The sequence below is a fragment of the Gavia stellata genome, chromosome 2 (assembly GCF_030936135.1).
Source record: "Gavia stellata isolate bGavSte3 chromosome 2, bGavSte3.hap2, whole genome shotgun sequence".
Classification (NCBI taxonomy): domain Eukaryota; kingdom Metazoa; phylum Chordata; class Aves; order Gaviiformes; family Gaviidae; genus Gavia; species Gavia stellata.
The window spans coordinates 51,230,671-51,253,652 of record NC_082595.1 but is presented as its reverse complement, the minus strand read 5'-3'; the positions used below and the strand labels follow the sequence as shown (position 1 = coordinate 51,253,652).

Below are 22,982 nucleotides of genomic sequence, written 5' to 3'. Positions count from 1 at the left end.
CCGGTATTTTGGGATACCAACACTAGAAAAGCCTCCTGTGCATGACAGCTTGAATACACTACATAATGTAAATAATGCCCAGACGAGGAATGTGCATACAAAAATCTGTTTCACAGCTTGCAGTACTGCAGGTTCTGCTTGCACACTGGCTGGAAACGTTATCAAGCCAACATCTTTTTGAGTGTTGATTTCATGCACCAAGAGAAAAAGAGAATATAATTATAGCACTCTGTTATTTCCATTTTGGCTAGAGAGCTCATTTTGAAGAGAAGGAAGTGGTGGCCCAAACTGCCTCTGAGAGAGGCGAAAGCACCATCAACAAGCTCAATAAAACTCTTTGCAGGCTGGAAGGTCGGACTGTTGCCACAGCTGATGTGATAGCCCATCTCTCAGGAAGCTATGGAAAATAAAATTACACAGTGAGATTCCTTTGCAGGTGGCAAATATCCTAATCACACTCACATGTTAGGGTGACTTAGAGAAAAAAAAAATCCTAAATAACTTGCTCGCTGGGTGAGAGAGGAGAAAGCTCAGGGGTGCAGAAGCCTCACACGGTGGAGCCCAGGAAGGCAGGTGTGGAAAGGTGCCGCATGTCCCTGCTCTGCACGACCCTCCCCATATGTGCTTACCCAGTTGTGCCCTGTGTCTGGGGTAGAGTTTCTCGCAAACACCGAAGCACAGACATTTTAAATTTTTCTCTGAAATGTGGTAATGCACTATGGGGAATCGTGAAAATCTTCTGGCCTTGATTTGTCTCTCTTTTCCTTCAGAAAATGCTGAGTAAAAAAAAAATATGATAAACCCTCCCCTGAGGAAATCTCAAAGGGAATTTGAAATAGTTGCCAGAGAGCAGAGGTGACAAAGTTATTATTGGTCAAGGGTTACCCATCCTTTTAAAGCAAATGCCTTTATCTGCAGTAAAATGAAGCTGTTGAAAAAAAACCAAAGGAAAAAAAACCCAATTGATCTAAATTATAAATAGCAACATGAGATAGGATGTATTCTGTGAAAACTTTGTCCTTCAAAAATACCCAGGAGGTGCTGCCCAGCATTGTACGTCATGGGAACATGTATTTCTTAAAAACTGCTAAAGTGGCATTTTAGTCATATGAAATACTGCAAATTGTCTAAGAAAACAGTGAAACAATTACCCCTTTGCAAGAGGCTCAAGGACAAGAAAGCAGTAACTGCTGCCGCTGGGTTTGTGCATTTGCTTTTTCCTGTGGGTTCAAAGAAAAACAAATCTCCTCCATACAGTAACTTCACCCCTGTTGCAAGTGAGGGAAGGCTTTTTTCTGCCAGGAAGACAAGTTTAGAACCCATCATCCAAGGGGAAGGACCAGCCCTGTTTGGTGTAACTCCCCAAAGGTGAAGCAGCGCGATGTAATGAGTGTCAAGTTGAAGCTGTGAGCTGGAATAATTGAAGCTCCTCTTTCAAAAGGACAGGTAAAGAGCATCTCTCGCTTTTGTCAGACCAATCTAGAAACACTTTTGCTCAAAGCATGTAAGGCTGTGAATGATGAAGTTGCCACTGACTGAGACCTTTCTTCAATGCTGTTCATTCATTTTGTATGAAAAAAGGAGCATGGTGGAAAATACGGAAAACTCTTAGCCACATTTTTTCTACTGGGAAGGAAAAGGAGTTTTCATAAATGTGGCTTTCAGGCTTGATATTTGTTGTCTTTGTTTTGAACTGAACACAGAAGTTGTTTGGGAAAAAGAAGTTAATTTCATCCAGTGTTTGGAGTGATTGGGCCCCTTAGCCATGTCTCATCTCACGCCCCTGTTTTGGCCTATTTCTCCGAATCCCAAACTTTGCAGAGCTCAAAACCAGCTATTAAAATGTGTAAAACTAAGTCTAAATATTAAAAGGTGCCTTTTTATTATAAAAAAAGGGGGAGTTATGAAAAGTTATGAAGTTATGAAAAGGGGGAGTGGCGGTTGTTCTCTTGCATCTGTAGCATGGGAGCTTTATTCATCCTAATACTATCTCGAAGAGTGGAGACTCTGGCACACAGTCAGTGAGGACAAGAACGAGTAGAAAGGGTAGGAAGGGAGAAGTGGAAGCCAATATTGCTGCTGAAATCTTTTTATCACATATTTTAACATGGCTTTTGCTCCTAGGGCAATGCTAATTCTGCAGTGGTTGAGGGGATACACTCTCCATCTTTCCCCTTTCATCCATAGTCAGAGTGCTGCCGTTGATTAAAAGAGGCTATGCGCTAGCTGAAGGCAGATGACAGCCTACCTTTACTGCCTTGCGTGGAGTCAGTCTGCACTCCTTTAATCATTTAATCTACCCTTTTAAAGAAAGCAAGTTAAAAAGGGGATTTACTCCTGTAAGGGCCCTTAAAGGCTGTTTCAGGTGGGCCTTGAAAATACAAAAAACAACAGAGAAGATACTGGTGTGATAAGCTACAGCCAGGTCTCCTTTTTGCTAAATTATGCCACAGCAGAAACAGCATCAAGGAAGGAAGGAGCCTACGGGGTTTTTCTTAAGAGAATTCAACCTTACAACCCTTCTGAGAACATCAACAGTTTCCGTTCCCATCTGTTTATCTCATCCTCACCTCTTAAGGCCCTTCTCCACTTGCCAAACACCTCCATAAAGTCATTCAATGATATCACACACGCATCCTGCTTTTGCAGCACTCACAGGAAAATTGATATGCTAATAAGAAAACCCAACAAGTTATTATTGGTTTTTTTTCAACTATACAGTTTTTCTTTTTCTACATACCTTCATTTATAGGTTGTAAGCTCTTCAGTGCAGAGACTGGTTCATTCAGGACCTTGTTTTGTGCTCTTCAATAGTATTTAATAAATAATGGCATGCCTGAGTTATAGCTGCCGTGGGAATGAACACTGAATTTCTCAACTCCAGTGCAATCATACAGATAATGCTATGCTGTCATTTCACACTGAACATGCTAATTGTATTTTATACAACTTTCAACAGAACTTTACTAATTTTAAATGTACCTGCTGCTGCTTTCAACAGCAGCATTGGGAAAATGTGCTTCATCCGAAAAAAAAAAAAAAGGAAGGAAATGTCACAACAGGTACATTCTTCACGTTAGTGTGGAACAGGCCTCTGCAAGTCTTGTATCTCAGTAAAAGTGTTACACAGAAGGACTGTCAGACTGTTCTCTGTCTGCTCATTTTTCACTGTTTTTAGCCATCAGCTACCTATTTGTAATGATGCAAATCATGGAACTCACCAACAGTTGTACATCCTCTCCTTGCTTGTTTTGCTGTATTTTAACATGTCCTAGAGATCACCAGGTATTATATCCTGTCAGCACTAGACTGGTTGGTATTCATACAATCTAGCTTCCAGAACCTAGCTTGACCAGCCAGTCTCCCTTGACTCGATGAGCAGTCAATGGAAAAGTGGCAGACTCCTTCCCGGAGGCCAGTTCAGAGCAAGAACCAAATTGCAAAGGCTTGCAACCATCTCTCCCCTGGCTCCAGAGGGACCCCAACATTACTCACCTTCCTGATTGCCTCTAATACAATACCAACCCACTAACCAATTCACTGTCATTCATCTGCCTTGCACCTTTTGACCAGTACTGGAGAGGATGAATGGATGCTCTAATGGCTACTCCAAGAGCGAGGTCATCTGCAGCCTTGTTTCATTGCATATTTTCCAGGGAATGCAATGCAAGCCTTAGCCTATCCCCTCCCAACCCTGCCCCCCCGCCCCCCATTACGGAGACGTGTATTAAAGAGGCAGAGGTGTCCAAAATCCATACTTGTAGGGACCATAAAAATATAAAGCATATGGAACTTGGTTCCTACGTGTGATGAAGAAATTGCATCTGAGAGGCAGTGAGAATGGCTCTTGTTGATGTGCAGGCTGATTTGACTCAGCTCAGCCTACAATGAAAGAGGATCACTTTGCATTTGTGGGCTTACAACACCACAGTTGTGTTTAAGTCCCCAGGTAGGGCTTACAGATGCAACTCTAATAAAAAGCAGCAGCTTTACTACGATTGTTTTTTCTTTTCAAATTTCTTTCTTGAATCCTAATGCCACCCAACTGCAATTTGCTATCGCGTCAATATTTTCTGCTTTCACTTTCCAAACATAAAATTCATCCCCTCAAGTCTTCACCACAATAAACAATTCTGACACAAATAAAGCCTTACGCTAGTCTACATAGCTCTTCTCATGAGCAAAAATCATTAATGAAGTCCCACCTTAAATCTGGAACGTCAAACTTCCAATTTACTTATGGAACAAAGATGTGAAAAGATCAGAGCACAATGTGGATGAAATTATACACCTAGGAACTATTTAATAATGTTGGTTTTTTTTTCCCTGTGCCTGCATGCCCTCCCTCAGTCTCTCCTTCTTCATGCAGCTCAGCCTTTTGCTTCAAAGGCATCTGGGTTGCTTTAAAGATTTCCCATGCAGCACTGACGTGGGGGCAATTAGGTGTGGGGGCATTTCAGCTTTTTAATTAGAAGTTAAACTATAAAGCAGCCTGGGCCCGCTCAGTGCTGAAACACGGTTACAGCAGAACTATAGATCCTCTGCCTTTGATGGCTGGCAGGAACCCACTGCATTCCTCTCACCAGGACACAGACAGGATTCCCTCACATTTCAGGAGAAAAATATTAGAAAGTGCCCATTTATCGTTAAAACAACTCACTCCTATTAAATCTGACATCAAATGCACCAACTCACAGAGCGGTCTCTGTGTGAAACACTAATGAGGTGAAGGACCAGAACTGAACAGCACAAGAGCTTATACAGAACAAACACATGGTGGAAGGAAGAAAAAAGGCAAAACAAAAAAAAAAAAGGACAAAAAAGAAGACAAGACATTTCTTCTGCTTCAAATGATCAGAAGAAAGGATGGAGAAACACAATGGTGTCTCTCTGACCACTGCTAATAGCAGATGCATAAGTGAAGAAACAGGGGGGTGGATGGGAACCTCTCCATGTGGGGTTTCTGGATCCTAAACCAGAAAAAGAAGTTCGTGCCTTACTGTGCTTCTATTTGCTGAAGGAACAAAGGCACCGTGGAAACTAAAAACATTCTCCACCTTTTGGAGTTGCAGAGGGTACTGCAAGTTAAATATTGCGTGATCATTTTATTCAAATATTCATTCACAATTGTTAGATTACTTTCAGCAGTAGGCATGGTGGGGCTAAGCCCATTTTGTAGAGAGTCACAGGAATAAGTGACTTCAGCAGTCAAAGCAGCCACTTACAATGATATTATCCTCATTTGGTGCACCTTCAGAAAGGGCTGCATTTCAGGTATAGTCTGTCAAGCCACAAGTATGCATTTACGTCCTAAAATATCTTAGTGCTAAAATCGAAGTCAAATACACTGTTCTTCTCTATTGCTTATTTTTTGAGGTTATTAAGTATGAAAATCTTTCATCAACTCTGGTAACTGTTGCATGCATCAAGTGATTGGCTTTTTAAAAAAACCATAAATCTGTGACTATTTTGAAAGATTAAAAATCTTTGCATTTGTTTGGAAGATTTTGCAAAACCCATAGCTCTAAGCAATCCTCTAGCAGACTTGTTTATGAGGAAGAGAAATAACAAAGCATATTTTAAACATCAAGGACAACAGTGCAATATGGCTTCTAAGTTGTTAAATCTTGAATCAAAATACTGGTAGATCCAAGGAAGATCTGAGTGTTCAGGATGTTGCATCACACACATGAGCAACTGAAGATCAGATTTAATTTTTTGAAGAAATCTCCCTCTGGTGGTTAAAGAGGGAATTCAGATTTTTTCTAAACATATGTTGACTCAGCCAACCATATTATAAATAGACTGTTCCAAGTCTTACTAAATAAATATTCTCTATAAAAGACAGATGAGGTGGGGGAAGCCTGGTACTATTCTGTCCATTCCATACTGGCTACCTGTAATTTCGAATAAAAAAAAAACCGCAAAAGCAAAACCTCAGACTTAAGTTTCCCCTCACTACTCACAACTGCTGTGAGTTCCAGCAGAGGGCCAAATGCAGTATTTTGAGTTTTAAAAACCAGCCATATGACAGCCATTATCAATTACAAACATACATCTGAAATTACACCGCAATTTTGTCTTGCTGTGCTAGCACTTTAGAAAGTGAATTTGGTTAGCTGCGTTTTAAAGGGTAAGTTATTTAACTCAAAGAAAGCATCATTAAAACTCATTTTTAGACCGGTACTGCTGAAGATGCAAGTGTAGATTTTGGCAGAAGAGATACCTTATTTCAACTAGTGGGGGTTCAGCATTTTCAGAAACCTGGTGAGGTTTGCAGAGAACAAGTGTACATACTCAGTGGAAGAGACAGTTTTCCCTTTGCATTTTGTAATATGTGAACGATGCGAATCAGGACCCTGAGCCCGTGCTTACCTAGCAGCATTACTGATTTGCATCGTTCGCTTCAGAAAGCACTGTTAGTGGCATATGCAGTCTTTAAGCTCTAAGGCAAAAGGTCAAATGTAGATCAGTATTCATGAAACACAAGTTTTCCAATGATCTGCTAGTGCCAGCCGAGCTGTGGGAAATCCCCTCCACGTAGTGCAAGGCCAGTGTATTGCCGTCATCTTCTTAACATAACTGCACATGGGGCAAAGACACAAAGCTGAATGAAGGAGCTGTTTTTGTACACCACTGTTGCCTGCCATAGCACTAAAGAATTTAATTTTCCAGTCCTACAACAGAAAGGCAAAAACCAAACCAAAACTAAGAACACCAAAAGCTTTAAAGAATTCCAACAGCTGTCATGATTTGCTTCTCAAGACAGTTATCCAACTTCCTTGATACTATCGCTGAAATCCCAGTGACTGAAAACAGGTGCTATTTTTAATATTAAAAAGAACACTCTGGGTCCCACATCAAGCACCAAAACTATTTCAATATGAAATAAAGCAATTCAGAAAGATGCCTGTGGTGTTAGCATTAGCTCAGTCAGAACATGCATGCATAATAGCCATGAAAAATGCTGTTTCTACAGGCTTTTCTATTCGTGTGCCCAAAAACTGTTTAGGAAGAGAAGTAGTCTTAATACAGGTTCACTGCTGACAGAAGTCTGCAAACCCACGACCAGAATTTTACTTCTCAGGTCTGCCCCAGAAAGCCTATGGGACGGCCTGTACAGAATGGTCCACTGGATTTTTGGAGACCAACTATGTTCAGCTTGCTATGAAAATTGAGCCCAATGGTATTAGAGTCACCTGATTTTGGAATGGAATACAACACCTTTTAAGCCAAACATACAGCATACGATAGGTAAATGTTTTTCTACCAGACTACAAATTCATTGAAGAGCACTCACAGTTCTCTGTTACTCAGATTACACTTGGCAGAATTTAGGATCCAAGTACAATACAAATGACAGCAGTTTCCAGCAATCCCAGTTTGCTGTCCTTCAAAAACAAAAAGACAAAAAAACTTCCACCCATTGAATCAACAACTCCTTTTCATAACTGTTAAGTTTTTACAGAGAGACATAAATCAGACCTGACCTTACTAATCTGGACTCTATTTGTAACATGTTAAAACTGGCATTATTGTGAAGCTGATAGAGAACTTGGGACATGGAAGTACACTTGCTATGGTCAATCCTTATTTTGAAGGTAATGTGTATGGAAAACAATAAATAAGCTTAACAATACTAATACAGTGTTTTAAAGTGTTTTTTTTTTTAATTAAAAAAGTTTGTCAAACAAGATGAGTATTTACAAAACGTTGAGCCTTTCAATTCTGTTATCAAAACCTGCTGAACACAGTACACATAAAACTTGAAGCAGAATATTATACAAATCTAAAATGTAAGGTATCAATAAAATTCATGTGATTGATGTAATAAAAACTACACCATTTCCCAAACAGGAAAGAGAAAATATGAACCAGCACAGCTTGAACTGAATATGCAGACTTCCAACAGATTCATTAGAGACAGCCTCTGGGTAGTAATCTAACAGTCTAGTAATTGATGCTAGATCAAACCCATGGCTCATCTGTTGAATGTAAACTGTATATACAAAATGTACAGATATTTCCAAAGGCTCATTATTAGTCTTTGGAAAGATGTTATAACTCAATACAATTGATGCAATCTCTGTCTAGGAGCGTTTCTGTGTAAGGGTTTAACTTGTCTGCCCAAAAGACAAAAAGAATTTAAATTCTGTTGGACAAAAATAACAGAAATTTTTTATGAGGTGGAACCCAAATTTAAAAAGGCCATTTTCTACCAGGCTACATACATTGAGTGTCCGTTCATACCACAGACAGAAATAAAGGAAAAATCCAGATGACTCAAACCAGGATAGGGAGCAGGATATTGTAAACTCTTCAGAAATCCATGCATTTGCTTGCAGAGAATCTTTACTCAGTACTTTCAGAGAAAGGCAAAGTATACCTCACCTAGTGTCTGATATAAATAGGTAAGAAAACTGGCATGCATAGAGTTAGACAGCTTCATTAGGCAAAAGAACACGAAGCAGAAATCTGTACGTGGTTCTCTTTTCTTTTATACAGCATACCAAATTTCAGATCAGCTGATGTTTCACCTTGATCAGTAACAGAAGGAAGCCTTCACATCAAGGCCAGCTAAACACTTCAGTTCACTGTGTTACTGGCAAAGCAACATTAACAGGCACTTGGCTAGGCTGTTGTGCTGGTGACCCATTATTGAGAGGTGGTTGTGGAACAGCAGCTGGTTCCATTTTGCTGATGTGTGTTATGAAGCGTAACCGAAGTTTCAAAGCTGGTCTTAGATTACAAATTATTTTCTCAACCTGTTAAAAAAAATAATAAATACAGAAATGCATTTGGTAAAACAGGACTATCTTGATATATGTCACTATGGTACACAAACATCACATCAGCACAATGAAAAAAGGAAAAAGATATAGTAAATAGTGGTATTTATGTTAATATTTTATTTACCATGTTAACTTTTGGACCTCTTCTGACAACTAACCTTAAAAAACCCCTCCCTGGTGTAACAGCTGTACACCAAAGCTTTGCAAAACAATTCACACAATTGACACTTTTAAAACTGCATACTGTTATAAACTAAACTTAAATTGGGTGAACAATTTTTCACTGAACATGGATGCATTCTTCCTTTTGTCACATATAAAGTTACATTAATGAGTCAGAAATTAGGTAAAAACTTAAAAGATAAAGATTGAAATGAGGAAAAGTTATGAAAAATCCAATAGCTTTATTTCTACTGATTGCTTTAATGATAGTACTTAAAGCACCCTCAAGCTGTATCTTAAAATTTCAGACTACAGAAATTAATCTTGAAATCTGAGATACCTAGCATACTGCATCTGAAGCTTTTAAATGTGTAGAAATGCACCAACTTCCTAATTTGCATATGGAGACTAGTCAACTGTTAAGCGTTTTGTTGTACTGCTACCAATGAAAATAATTCATAAAAAGATTAAATTGCTATATGGGAAGAGAGATAATTAAAGTATCAATATCTACTGTTTACTTACTTGGTCTTTCACACTGTCACCTGTAAACATATACTTCATATGATACAAGAAGTCACATATAGGATCCATGTAGTTCAGGTGTGAGCTGTACCGATCTGCATTCAGGAGCATTTCATAAAACGCCACTCCAATCTGTTTCCACAAACACAAAAAGCGCCCCAAATGAAAACAACTTTTAAAATGCTTTAGAGTAGAAATACAGTTAAGCAGTGTAATAAATATATGTACTGGTTTTTAAGTACCTATGATTCCTAACTATTTACTTTCTTGCAAGGACAAATGGGCAGGTCTAACTCATCCCATTATGCTTAACTAAATATTCCCATTTTCCCAAGTTAACTTCCAGTGAATGCAATGGTGGTATTTGGTACGTGCTACGTAATTACTGCTTAAACATCATCGACTGCAATACTATTTGAGTAAGTGCCTACAAAATTTTCAAAAGCAGACCTTAGTAAATAACTAGGAAAAGTTTAGCACAAGATTTGAGTCTTCTAGAGAGAAGACATTACAGTTTACTGCATTCAGCTTGATCAATTCAGCCCTGAATTGGTCAGGCAGTTGGACTAGATGATCATTGTAGGTCCCTTCCAACTGAAGCAAGGTCTTCAGGAAATGCATACAGTGCATTTTAAAGGTTCAAGCATTCTCTACGAAGAGTTTCCAACTACAATGTTTGAATGTACTTATTAAGGAAGTGTTGCGTGCAAACATATGTAAGCCTATGACCATTTAAGGACGGCAATGTGAAACTTGAACTTTGTGCTTGGTCATTTAAGTCACATGATAGTTGCTGCCTACTCTAATGGCAGCAACTCCTCACGGTTGCCTCACACCAAAATCAACCCCTTGCAAAAAAAAAAAAAAAAAAAAAAATATGGAGTGGTATGGAAATGCTAAGAAGCATGGAAAGAAGACAGCTTTTTAACTTTTCTTGTATTTTGGTTCAATACAGAGAATGCACGCACAGAAGGAACTTCCCTCCTGAGAGAGGAACGAAGAAACCAGTCAAAGCAATACTTACAAGCTATTTATAGTATTATACAGGAATCTATAAAATTATACTGATCCATGCCTAAACAGTACTTTCTGTTGCTCTCCAGTACTTTCACTTAAGCACTGCCTTATGAAAAAACCTTTGCCTCATGAAAAAACTTTGAGTGACTTTTACTGTAGCTTTAAGACCAAAAAAAAAAAAAAGGAAAAAAAGAAAGGAATGCGCTTTTTTCTCTGCAGTATTATATATGTATTTTTTGTTTCATACTTCCAAAGTATACTTAAAAAGAACCAGAAAAGGCCATAACTCAGGGGCAAAACTGAAGGAAATATGTAAATAAGTGTACTGGAACACTGCCGTATGATTATTTAACTACCTAATACAGTTTCTTACCGTATCCTGTATTCATGCTATATTCAAAAACATGGGAACAAAAGTTACAAAACTCTTCTCCCACTGTGTATGCATCCCTACGCTTTTTGACTTCTTCACAAAACAATGTATGCAAACTAAGTATTTTAGAAAGAACTGGGGCAGGGGAGGAGGGGGGATTTACATCACAGGAACTAATGGGGACCTAAGAAGGTTAAGAGTGAAGTCCCCAGCACAGACATTGGTAACTGGGGGTGAAAAAGTAATCAGTAGTGGTGGTAGACGTATATGTTATATTGGACAGACTCTAGAGGGAGACAAGATGCATACTTGACATATAGGCTTTGTGTATATTTACCGACAACACCTATGTTTAAAGACTTAGGATTCCCAAGTTAAGCTCTTCTTTCTAGAAGGGTTTCTGCTACCTGCTGTTTTTCAGCTCACCTGCCTACTGGCCAGCTACATCTCTTTTCTCCTCCCCTACCCTTATCCACGTTGATATGAATGTAAGAAAAAGTTTCTGCTCCTCCATCTTCACAATTCAGCTCTTATATACTTCCTTCCCCTGCATAGAAGCTTTTAAAACAGGCAGTAAGTCTGATGCATATTTTGCATGCAGTTTGAGAGCCAAAGAAAGCATTTATTGCTTGTTATTTTGGGGGTTGTATTTCTTTTTTTTCTTTAATAATAATAAATAAAAAAAATAGTGCTAGGTGTTTTATCCTGAACCAAGCTGACAAGATTTCAGTTAACTCAGTAGCTAAATACCAACTCAGCAATTCAGATCCTTGAAAACTCTGTTTAATTTGTATAGAATTTAATCCTGAACGTTTATCAAAGATCTCTATCAGATTCTGCCTTGTATTATAATTGCAAAGTTAAAGTAATATATACTGTATAAAGTAGACTAAGAGCTACACTTTACCTCTATCATGCATCGTGTCCTCTCCTGCTGGAACCGTTGTAGAAAAGGACCAACAAGGTGGTAAACGTAGAGTAACTGGAACTCCGTTTTCACTATGGGTATCAATACTTCTGTGAGGAACCTGTAGTATTTCAAGACACTTACTACTTCAACTGGAATTTTTTTCTTCTTCTTCCCCCTACCCCAAATTCTAGCCAAAACATCACATTGTCTCGCACAGATTTCAGCCTTCATTTTAGAAAATTCAGTGTAGTTCTGCAAAGACTAGTTATTTCAAATATTAGTTATTTCAGTGAAGCTCTAGAACATTTCCAGGCATTATTACTAGACTAGAACAAGCAACAATTCTAAGCTCAGCAGCACGCTACACAGTCAAAAAGCTGTCCTCTGACGTTTTAGCACTAGCCTTAAATCATGGTTCAGGATTAATTGAGAGGAATACATCATACCACCTTCATTTTTGTCCAATATTTTAAGACTTAGTAAGTGAAGTCTGTTAGTTCTCTCACTAACATGGCACTGGGGAAAGTCTAACCAACTTTTTAATGCAGTGGTATTTTTCACTTGCTTTTATCATTAAGTGGACCACTACCACATCCTTCTGTCAGCAAAGCATCTCAACTTGCAGCTAGAGGGTACTTGCTAGAATTAAGGATACATTTACTGATTACAGTTGGTGTTTTAGGAATATGCTACAGTCAATGGTTTAAGAAAAACTGAAATTAATAAAAGCATAAAAGCTGATCAAGATAAAAAAAGCTCATTAAAGGCAGCCACACTCTAGACGAAAGGCCTGAAGCTTACAGATAACAAGAATTACGTCAGTGGAAGAGGGAGCTGGAAAAAAACTTGTGAGCTATCTGGTGAGTTTTGGAGCTCCCCTGGACATATTTGCTGGTGTAAGTGCTCCAGGTACAGCTTTGTTATCTACAATATGCATGGAATTTAAAAGACAAATTAAATCATCAAATACCATTACACCTACTTCGGAATGAGAGAAAGCTGTCCAATGCTAGAATGATGCCAGACAGCATGTGCCAAAGCCAAAGTATAGCTACAACTCATCTCAGAATAAGACTGGTGACATGCTGTGAAGTCAAACAGCTGGAATGGGTAACCAACCCACTCTGTCTCCGATGTCAGGCTGGGACTGTTGATAACGCTTACAATGCGATCATGGAGAACAATCCAGTACGGCTCCTGGAAAAAAACAAAAAGTGGGAATTGCTTCTGAAAAGAACACCATCTAAGACAATGCTTCCTCATCTCTTTCTTCTATTATTGCATTTCTAAAATGTTTTCAACTCCATGGTAGTTTATAACCCTGTCTGACAAACACTGAAATTAAGAAGCACAATACAGAAAGCATCTATGTTAGTGGGTGTGGCACACTCAAGGATGTGGCATTATCAAGACATATTTCATGAATTTAATTATTTAGCTAGCTAATATAAAGGTCTTCAAAAGAAGCTGAGCAGAGGCAAAAACCCTTAATGGAAAGAGACTGAGAATTTTCTGAGTTTAATGAGTACAGGCACAAACAGACCAAAAATCCAAGATGGAAACAGGAAACAAAAAAGGTACAAAAGTTAAAGAATATAGATGAAGATGAAAGGAGACAGAACAGGAATAATAATAATAAGCATTATAAAAATAATAAGGATTAAATCCATACTGGCTTTCTTCCAAGAAAAGGAACCATTTTGTTGAGGAAGAGAAGTTGCGAGGAAAGGATAACTGTTGCACATACAAGCAACAGGTAAGCAAAATCAAAATTATTCAGGCAGCCCTGGTGAGGTACCAAGTGTCATTATATTTAGAAGATCAAAGTTTCTACTGATACACAAACTCTAATACTGCATACATTTGCTTTTGCAGTTTTAGGCACATCTCATTTACATGGCTTAAGAGATACAGGAGGTGCAAGTGCAAGCATTAACAGAAAATTAGCTTTGCATCAGAACCCTTACAGACCTTCTTATTTCATAGTTCCACTTCCCAATTAATACTACACATGTGGCATTTAACTATGTTTTTAAATAGGAGTGATTTACTTCTTTTCACCCTAGCCTCGAAACATAATAGAAAACCAGAAAACCTGGTCAATTTTTCCATGCTAGAGGAGGAGATGTTTCTCAAACATGAAAGTAGCCTTCTGAATAGCTCTCTGTGGAATCTACAGATGTTGGCTATCACACTGCAAACTGCAGAAGTTTGTACAGCATACAATAGAAAGATGATAAACCTTACATGGAAGAAGAGATTTTTTTTAATTTTAAAATACAACATATTGACTCACTGGTAAGGCCGTGATAATTAGTCCAATCGCATTCATCCAAGCTGTGATATTCTCTCTTGGCACCAGGGGCTGACTAGAGATAGAGAAAAAGAAAACTGAAGCTCTGAAATTTACAATTGCAGTTTGTGCTGCTGGTGCACCTAAAGACAATGTATACTTATGTAAAGAATATTTCTCAAGTTGAGAGAACTATACACATTCAGGTATTTAGGAGAGCCAACAGATGGTATAAATGTCATTGTGATGTTGCTTGCAAAACTTTGTTCAGGCATGATTTTGCATTTGCAGATTCAAAGTCTGTTATCACACTGTTCTTCCTACCAAATAGGCTTCAGTACTTAAGGGTTACTTGTCCCTTTATTGACTCCTTCTCTCCATGTGCCCCAAATAGAGCTAACAATAATGTATTACGAAGCTGAATGAGGCTGTAAAGGAATCATTTCAGTTTGTCATTGCTCAAAGGTGACATGCGAATCACTGCAAGAATACTAGGTCCTTTCTTTCACTGCAGTTCTTTTACCAGTGGCTGAGCAAGAAACAGAGCTATGGGTCAAACTTAATGCATCATGACAAAAGGCTAGCCTTGGCACACCACTCTGTTTCAAAGTACTTCTGATTTTACATTAGCATCAGGAGGATTCAGAGTCCTCTCGAATGCTTCCTGCCCCTTTCTTTGCGTTCAAAGATGCTGTGATGTTAACTGATGAAATGTCCTCGTCCCAGCACAGCTGAAAGGCAAACAGACTTCTTCCAGCCTCCATGCCACTGAACCTACTGGACAAGTTCTTTGCCTGTGAGAGGTCTTCCCTGTGTCTTTTAAGGGGATCATGCTGAATCAACTGTTCCTGAAGCACACACAATCCACTACAGCACAGAAATCCAATGATTTTTCTGACTGATCCCTATAGCCTTGTTTGTCCTTCAAAAATGCTTCATATATAAAACCTAAAGTATTTATACTTAATTAAAAATTTGTAAAAACCTGCGAAAATTAGTATTACAAACTACCGTAGCAGTCTCTAATTATTTATTATATATTGCAGAAAACAGTTTCAGAAAGCCAACATACCTCTTCAGCACAACATTCAGTAGTGCATTGCCCACATCCTTCCCTGAAACAGCCAGAGCCATGAGCTCAACACAGGTAACATGGAGAGCATGGGCAGCTGGGTTAGGAAACTCATTGAACCTCCAGTCACAGTTCGGAAATGGACCGGGTGATTTGCCTGCCATAGGTGGCAATGATTAAGGAAAAAAGCTGTCCCAACACAGACTAGTGTAAGCAGACACTACTTAAAAATGTATGTATACACCACACATACTAAGTTGAACTGAAATGAAAGATAAGTTACTGAGAACAAATAAAACAACCACATTTCATAAAAATAAGACGTATGGACTAAAGTATGAATATAAGGCAATGATACTCAATCACTGAAGGACTGCATGAATACATAGCTATAAATATACCACACACACAAGGTCATGCAGAGGATAAATTTCGCTGATTAAGAGGTGGAACAAAACAGCACCAGCTAGCTCATTCACCATCTGCTTCCAAGACAAGAAAATGAAAATAACAAGAATTTTCTACTCTGCATAATCAGAAACCATTAATTTGCCTCAGTATAAGATCTTCTAGCAGACTTCTAGGGTGACAGTTTATGCAAAATGACCACCTGCTTAGTCTCTGAAAATATTCTACTTTCCCAACCAAGACTAACTCATTTGAGTTACATATAGAAAAGATCTCTGAACACACTGTTAACATTTGCATAAAAGCAGGGGTTTATTTAATTTTAGCTTTCTTTAGAGAGATCTAACAAAATACTTTAAGTTTTATATAAAAGAAAGGCAAGTTTGGGAAGAGGAGTGAAGGAAGACACGTAACATCCAGAAAATTGGTCAACTCCTGTAAAGCTGACCCAGAAAGATGACGTCCAGGGAAACTCCAGTAGTGCTATTCTCTAAAACATAGCTGCCTGGGTTCACCAGCTATTTCCACAGCAATTTAAATCAGCTGTAGTCATAATTGTAAAAATTAATAAAAGGCAGCAATTAAGAAAATGTAGGTTTGCGTTAAAAACATAACTTTCAGCTTTTCACTCCTAAAAACCATATTCTCAGCAGTTGCTAACAGCACATATAATGATCTTCAACTAGACACAGCTGGTTATATACCATCTTAAATGTGGCACTGCTTACAATATTTTATTCTCAGTAATATTGATAATGGCATTAGAAAAAAGTAATCTCATTTTCTACATGTTTTTTAAATACTCATGCTTTGTATCAAGCGAATTTTATGTGGCAATTAGAATTCAATTCAGAATGCATAAACATCAGTATTTGTATTTATAAGTGATGCATTAAACAGTGAAATATTTATACAGCTGTACTGTACTTTGTTTTCACCATATTTTTCAGTATGTTTTTACTAGGGCAGCACAGTATCTGTGTAGAATTAAAAAAAGTACATTGAAATAAACTAATTTAGACTAATTATGCAGCTAAATAAAGACTCCAAGCTTTATTTCTTATCTGAGTAGATGGAAATTGAACTTTAAATTTTGATGAAACAAAGCTACAGGACATTGGCACAGCTTACTTAATGCAACTTGAAGAAGGATATTGTCTACTAGTCTTCCAATGAGTTTGCAATAGTAAGTGTCATCAGGAATCCACGGATTATCTTCTCGGGCATTCATAGCACATTTGAGATAAGTATCACTTAGACACCAGCCTAGTGGGCGATTATCTTTGAGAGAGCCAATTATGGCATGAACAAGTTTCCTCTTGAGGTTTGTGCGCTCTCTGAGATGCCTCTCATAATAGTGAAGAGTGTTGTACAGGTAAGTCACTGGACGGTCTGCCAAGAAGAAAAGGAAAACAACAAAAAACAGAAATAACTTCTATTACGTTTATGGTGGCAAACATAAAATTAAAATCAAGAGCTCTACAAGACTAAGTTGTATGTATTTAAAAACAGCATATATGGAATTTATTCATGTTCTTTATTTCACTATACTCTACAACACTGATTTTCTTTTGTCTTGCACATATACTTTAATGTGTGTGCAGAAGGGTAGAAGTCGAGGAAAGAAAATCAGTATTACTAATAGTTCATATGTTAATGATAATACTAATATATTTGTAAGTAAACCATCTAAATCATCTCTTCATATAAAAAGTATTAAATAGGAAGACTCAAGGTATGAAGTCACAGTAAAGAAAGAATATTGTACATTGCCTGGGCATAACATAGCAATGACACCTATACAAAAAAAACTTATTATAAAAGTGCAGTTATAAAGTGTTAAAAAGATCAGGTTAAGTTATTTGAATCTTAAACAAGGATAGGTGGAGGAACTGCTTTTTAGCTGTTTCAGTCTTCATAACAGAAAGTTTGTTAGGACACAAGTCCAAGTACTTGCTACTAGAAGGGAGTGAAAGGGAAAGGTGTGAAGGAAGCATGAATTAGCAAGAGCTACCTGAATAAAAGCAAGTTCACTAAATAGGGATTGTACTTCTTTGCGGAAATGTACACAGAGCTTAAAGAATAGGAAAGGATTAAAACACTGCTGTGCTAGTAGATGAAAATTATGAATGAAGGAGATGAAGGAGAATAAAACGATCGCAACAGGAAGTCTCTATTCACAGATAACTTACCATGGAATTTGTATAAACCTCCCAGATGATCCAATAAAGTTTCTAGTGACTTGGACACTGGAAGCAATTCCAGAAATCTATGGATTACAATGTCAAACACAGGCAGAAAGCGCAGGCATACATTTCCAAAATAAATTGGTAGGTACTGGGGCTGGATCTGAACTGGGGGATTGACTTGTTCTGCCAAGCCTTCAAAATACAGCTTTTCAGGATATTTCTGGAGGTAAAGAAATCCAACAAATTCAAAAGCCCTTCCCTTAAAAGCAGTGTATTAAACATTCAGTATCTAAATTTCTTTAAAAAGACACTTCATAACCCTCATTACCACATATGAATGCAGTGAGATGATTTCACTGGAAAGCTCACTGAAGAAAATTCAACTCTGAGTAAAATTTCGTTATTAGACTAGTAGATAACAACTTCTTCAGAAAAAAATAAAACAAAGTTTCAGCACCACTCAAAGTGGGCATAAGAGAACATTAAGCATCCCAAGGCAAAGCTGAAAGCAGCCAGCGCTTACGTGTCCCTTGTCAAGTATTTTAAGAGAAAACCTAGGGGAAGTCAGCACTTCTGAAAGTTTCTGCATTATATACTGCATCAGAACACTGGAAATAATATGCATGTAATAACTCCCTGGGAAAGAACTGGAGTGTACTCAAATACCAGATGAGGTTATAGTGTTTTACCTGTGACTGAATGTCTGTATGCCAGATTGGGTCTAGTAACTGTGCAGCCATGTCAGAGCACTTCCTGAGCTAATGTCATTTGCTTCCCTGCTACCCTTACATTTTTAGGCACTGTTAAGACACTGTACAGCTAAAGCAGAGAGTTAATACAGACCAAATAGCTTCTGGATCAGAACTAGATTATATGTGTTTCACTACATGAGAGTTTGCTTGTATCTATTTCATCTCAATGTTCATTTATCTTTTGACAGAACACTCCACTGGTACATCATTTTCTAGCCAGCAAAAGCCACTTTTTACAGCAGCATTAAAATCTCAGCAATTCCCTTCCCTAACTTATCAGGATATCATGTTCTTGCCACACAGGAGATAGAAGAAGCTTTAATAATGAGGAGAAAATGTAGGTTTAACTATTGTTATAGTCATAAGACACCAGAATGAAATACCTTCTCCCTGATGCACAAAAACTCTGTTCTAAATGAATTTCAGTGAAACCAAGATTTTAAAATTATTGGATTTAGATGAGCAAGAATGAATTTCCAACCAACTCTTCAGTTGCTTCTATCTTTGAATGTCACTGCATTGTAATTTTAACATTATTACATAAATGTGGCAATTTTTTTTTTACACTAGCCCAAATAAATTACAACTTAATAAGTACGTCCAAAAACTGACAGAGCTGTCCTGTCATCTACAGGACAAAAGACTCTCTGGCTGATCTCAACTCCACCAAAAGGTATTACAATAAAAGAATTTTATTAGTTTTGATACCTTGTGATAACTCATGTGCTTAGTATGCCAGTCATTCTGCAGCCAGTGCTCTGGAGAATTCTCCTTCACAAAATCACTCACTCTGTTTCTGAAATCGTTAGGCTTCAGTAAGAGTAACTGAATTATGAAGTAACAGACTTGAGCTTCATTTCCTTCATGACTACGCATAGCCTTAAACAAAATGGATCAGAAAACATGGAATTACAGTTGACGCTGCTGTATGCTTTATAACCTCTAAACATTGGCTAGCAAATTTGGCTGCACATCAGGCATATCTGCACACAAATTCACACTGAACATACGGTCTTTCAACTCTATTTTTCAAGTGAAGACACAGAACAGAGGCAGGTTCAATCACCCCCTGTGAAAAGTACCCATCACATTTTTTATTCCATAGGCAAGAAGTCTTACAAACTCCTCAGTGATAGCATGTTCTCAAAGAATTCTAGCTCATTTTTAGCTGTCAGGTCTCTTATTGAAAATAACCAATTAATGATAATGAAGTTAAGGTTGCTTCAAACTTCTGGCCACTCTGACATGTTTGGACTTCAGTTTGAAAACCAAACTAAAATTCAAACAACCAGCTTTATATTAAGATGAGATTTTAAAATAAGTAACGGATAATTACTGAAAGAAAATTTAATTCTCTGTTGGCGAGTTCTGCTTTATTTTGTAGGATAACCTGCAAAGATTGAGAATGCCATTTCTCTCCTACTTTTCTGATAAAACAGGCTGAATTCTAAGCAAAGAAAGCATACTTTAATGGGTACAGGATTTTCCATTTGCTTCTAAATGATGGCATGCCATATTCCTTCTACCTTTTCAGGCTGCAGAAATAATTGCGTAGCTCTGAGGTCAGAGACCCAAAGCACTAATAACAACTTTTAATAATACCAATTCAATGGTTGCCATTAAATAATCAAGAAAAGTTTCCCCTGAAGATTCAGAGAACTGTAAGACTTTAAGTTTTATGTTGCTTACATAAGTAATCTATTATTTTACTTGATTATTGGGTTAGCAAATAGTCACTATTTAAAACTAATGCATTTTTAAAAAGATTGCTCCTCACAGAAGTGACTCAGAAAGCAGACTCTGCAAGAAGAACTGGCATCTTATCTTCTAAGGCAATACATACCAAACACAGTATCAACCTATCCAGTGTTACAATGTTATATTTCCACACCATGTCATTGAGAATCTCAATACATTTGTTGAGCTGCTGGCCTCCTGCAGAGGTAGAGAATTCATACACCAGGAAATCTGCAAATGTCCTGACATGTGCCACCAAAGCTCTGGCCCCAATTCTTTCTAACACTCTAGCAGGGAAGAAGAGGGGGGAAAAAAAAAAAGGCAACAAGCAACTGTTACTGTTCTTAACACATTTTTAACTGGTCTATTTTATAACAGTTAATGGGTTTTAATACAATTGACTTAAAAAAAAAAAAAAGGACAAAAAACCTCCCTTTATTAAATGAACTGAAGAAACCCCCCCAAAAAAAGCCTTAGAGCAACAGAATTCCAAAGTCTGGAGAAATGCTTCAAGTTCACCAATTCTTACATACAGTATTCTGCCCAGAACCCATGCTTTAGGTGTGCATTTTTATTTATACACTTCTTAGGACAATCTTCTGCAACTCAACTTTATTTTCCTGCAGTATGTGTTTTATTATAACCATAGCATTAAAATACTGGTATTTCCTCATTGCACAGAAGAGTAACACATGCCATCATAAATATTGTTTCAACAGACCTAACAAGGACTGAAAAGAAAGAATCTATTTTTTCATGGCTAGAGCTGATGCTATTACTACTGAGAACAAATAAAAAAAATTGTAGGACTACTACTTCTATAGCAAATTTTCATCTTAATCCAACATTTGTTTTTAAAAAAAAATCTGGACTTTATTAATGTATAAAGGCTAAGTAAATAAATGCTTTATATTTTCTGTTTACTATTTCAGATTGCCTGAAACACTGCCATTACAAGTAAACTGCTTAATTCAAACACCTCACATCCTTCTCTCATACCAGGAAGAATACGCATTGCAGACCACTGCGTGGTGTAAACAATCTTAAACACTGCACAATTATTATGATATGCTTGCTAATACCTAGCTTCACTCCTTTTTTCCATGCTCTGAATTAATAAAAATAGTACAAATCAAGATGTTAATGCACAAGGCTTATGTGCTCAGAACTGAGAATGTTGCAGTAACTTTGAAATAGCACATCTTTTAATCTCACCTATAGCCAATTTGATTAATGTGATCGGTGTCTAACAACATCTTCCATAGGAGACAAAGGAAAAGTGGGGGTGAACCTTGCATAGAAAAGTGTGTGATTATATCATTCTCGTTGGTCATAGACTTCCACTTTCGGTATTCTTCTTCCACATTCTTCTTCAAATTAAAACGGCTTTCCTGAGGTACATTATTCTGCTTGAAGAATACCTGAAATAAAGTAGGCTTTGCTGTGACTGACAGCCTAGAATAAAACATTTGAACAGGCAAACTTTTGCCTGACTTAGCACCGTATGAGTTCCTACTTCCTTGTATAATACAAAACCTACTAGGGAGGGTTGTTGATTCACCGTGACACCACAGTGACTGTTTTGTCACTAACAAAGCTACATGATAAATTGCCACAAGAAAAAAAGGCTTCTCTAACTTTTTAATTTTATTTTTTAATTTTTAAAAGATCTGATTTACCTTCCACCAGAAGTATCAGTTGGCCAAACTTGGCCTTAGAACACTCCAGGAGAACCTAAAGCATTTCTGAAGAAATAGCAATGTTACAATCATGCTGCATTCTTTAGGGACTTGAGATTAATGTAGCCTGGACAGGAGAAGAATCTCGCCAACTAGCAAAAGGCAAAGGATCTTGTTAAGAGAGTAAATCCTCTGTATTTCCAATTATAAAATCATCAGTTTGAAACTATTACCTGCAGAGGAGCTGGAAAACAGCTTAGTGTATGTGATGCCCAGTTATGTGGAGTAAAACTCATGATAGTCTGCAAAATATCCTTGCACCAAGTTCCCTGAATTGAATCAGAACCTGTGAAAAAGTCTAGAAAATGGATTGATGATATTAGAATTTCACACAAAAAAAACATTTTTCTTACTGGTATTCCTTTTGTAGTCACATGCATCAAGGCTTTGCTAGTTCAACACGGTTTCCTTTTTGGCCAAGTTCTCCCATCCCCTTTCTTTGAATCTTATTTACTCTATAGAACAAGCTGGATATTATCTTTTTCATGCTATTAACAATAACAGAATTATTTTTAGGTTTTGAGCTAGAAATAAAGTAATCATGATTTTTAAATTTTATATTTAATTTCCTGTAATGACAGTAAGACAAGCGTTTCCTGATTAACTAATCAAACTTAAAAAAAAATCCTGAGGAAGATAATGATGATGAAATTGCCACATGCCATTTTATATTGCTTTAAAAAAGTTGCTCAGCAGTACCTTTCTCAATTAAGCTGTAGAAATAAAGCTCAAACCTCATCCCCCCAACCCCAGTGTTGATTTAACATTAAATGTTCCGCAAAAGTTAAAAACTAAAAAAAACTAACACAAAGAAGCCCCTTCCCTTTCAAATCACCTCCACTAGTTTTTGTAAAATAGTGTTTTTCTAACTCTCCAGCGAGTCTCCAAACCAGGACCATAAAAAAGGACATAGAGAAAACATCCCCCTCAAAGCTAACAAAAACCTGACCCATGTCATTGCACATTGTTAAATCATTAAAACATACAATAAAATCTTCCCCCTCTCCCTTGCC

The 22,982-nt window shown here is 37.5% G+C and overlaps 1 protein-coding gene across 7 annotated transcripts in view; it reads right to left on the bottom strand.

Moving 5' to 3' along the window:
* Nucleotides 1-7,673: 7,673 nt before the first annotated feature.
* The window catches only part of MED23 (mediator complex subunit 23), a 40,491-nt gene continuing 25,182 nt past the window's right edge, over nucleotides 7,674-22,982 (bottom strand). For 4 of the 7 annotated variants that reach the window (XM_059835463.1, XM_059835464.1, XM_059835465.1 and 1 more), the window contains 12 exons: nucleotides 22,143-22,267; nucleotides 21,446-21,651; nucleotides 20,337-20,517; nucleotides 19,202-19,372; nucleotides 17,745-17,961; nucleotides 16,708-16,944; nucleotides 15,145-15,310; nucleotides 14,076-14,148; nucleotides 12,762-12,976; nucleotides 11,777-11,897; nucleotides 9,480-9,611; nucleotides 7,674-8,765 (listed from right to left, as the gene is read on the bottom strand). In XM_059835463.1, coding sequence (XP_059691446.1) covers nucleotides 8,592-8,765; nucleotides 9,480-9,611; nucleotides 11,777-11,897; nucleotides 12,762-12,976; nucleotides 14,076-14,148; nucleotides 15,145-15,310; nucleotides 16,708-16,944; nucleotides 17,745-17,961; nucleotides 19,202-19,372; nucleotides 20,337-20,517; nucleotides 21,446-21,651; nucleotides 22,143-22,267 — 2,018 coding nt within the window. In that variant the 3' untranslated portion in view covers nucleotides 7,674-8,591. The remainder of the gene's footprint in view (nucleotides 8,766-9,479; nucleotides 9,612-11,776; nucleotides 11,898-12,761; nucleotides 12,977-14,075; nucleotides 14,149-15,144; nucleotides 15,311-16,707; nucleotides 16,945-17,744; nucleotides 17,962-19,201; nucleotides 19,373-20,336; nucleotides 20,518-21,445; nucleotides 21,652-22,142; nucleotides 22,268-22,982) is intronic. The other 3 variants (XM_059835466.1, XM_059835467.1, XM_059835469.1) reach the window with 3 other exon arrangements.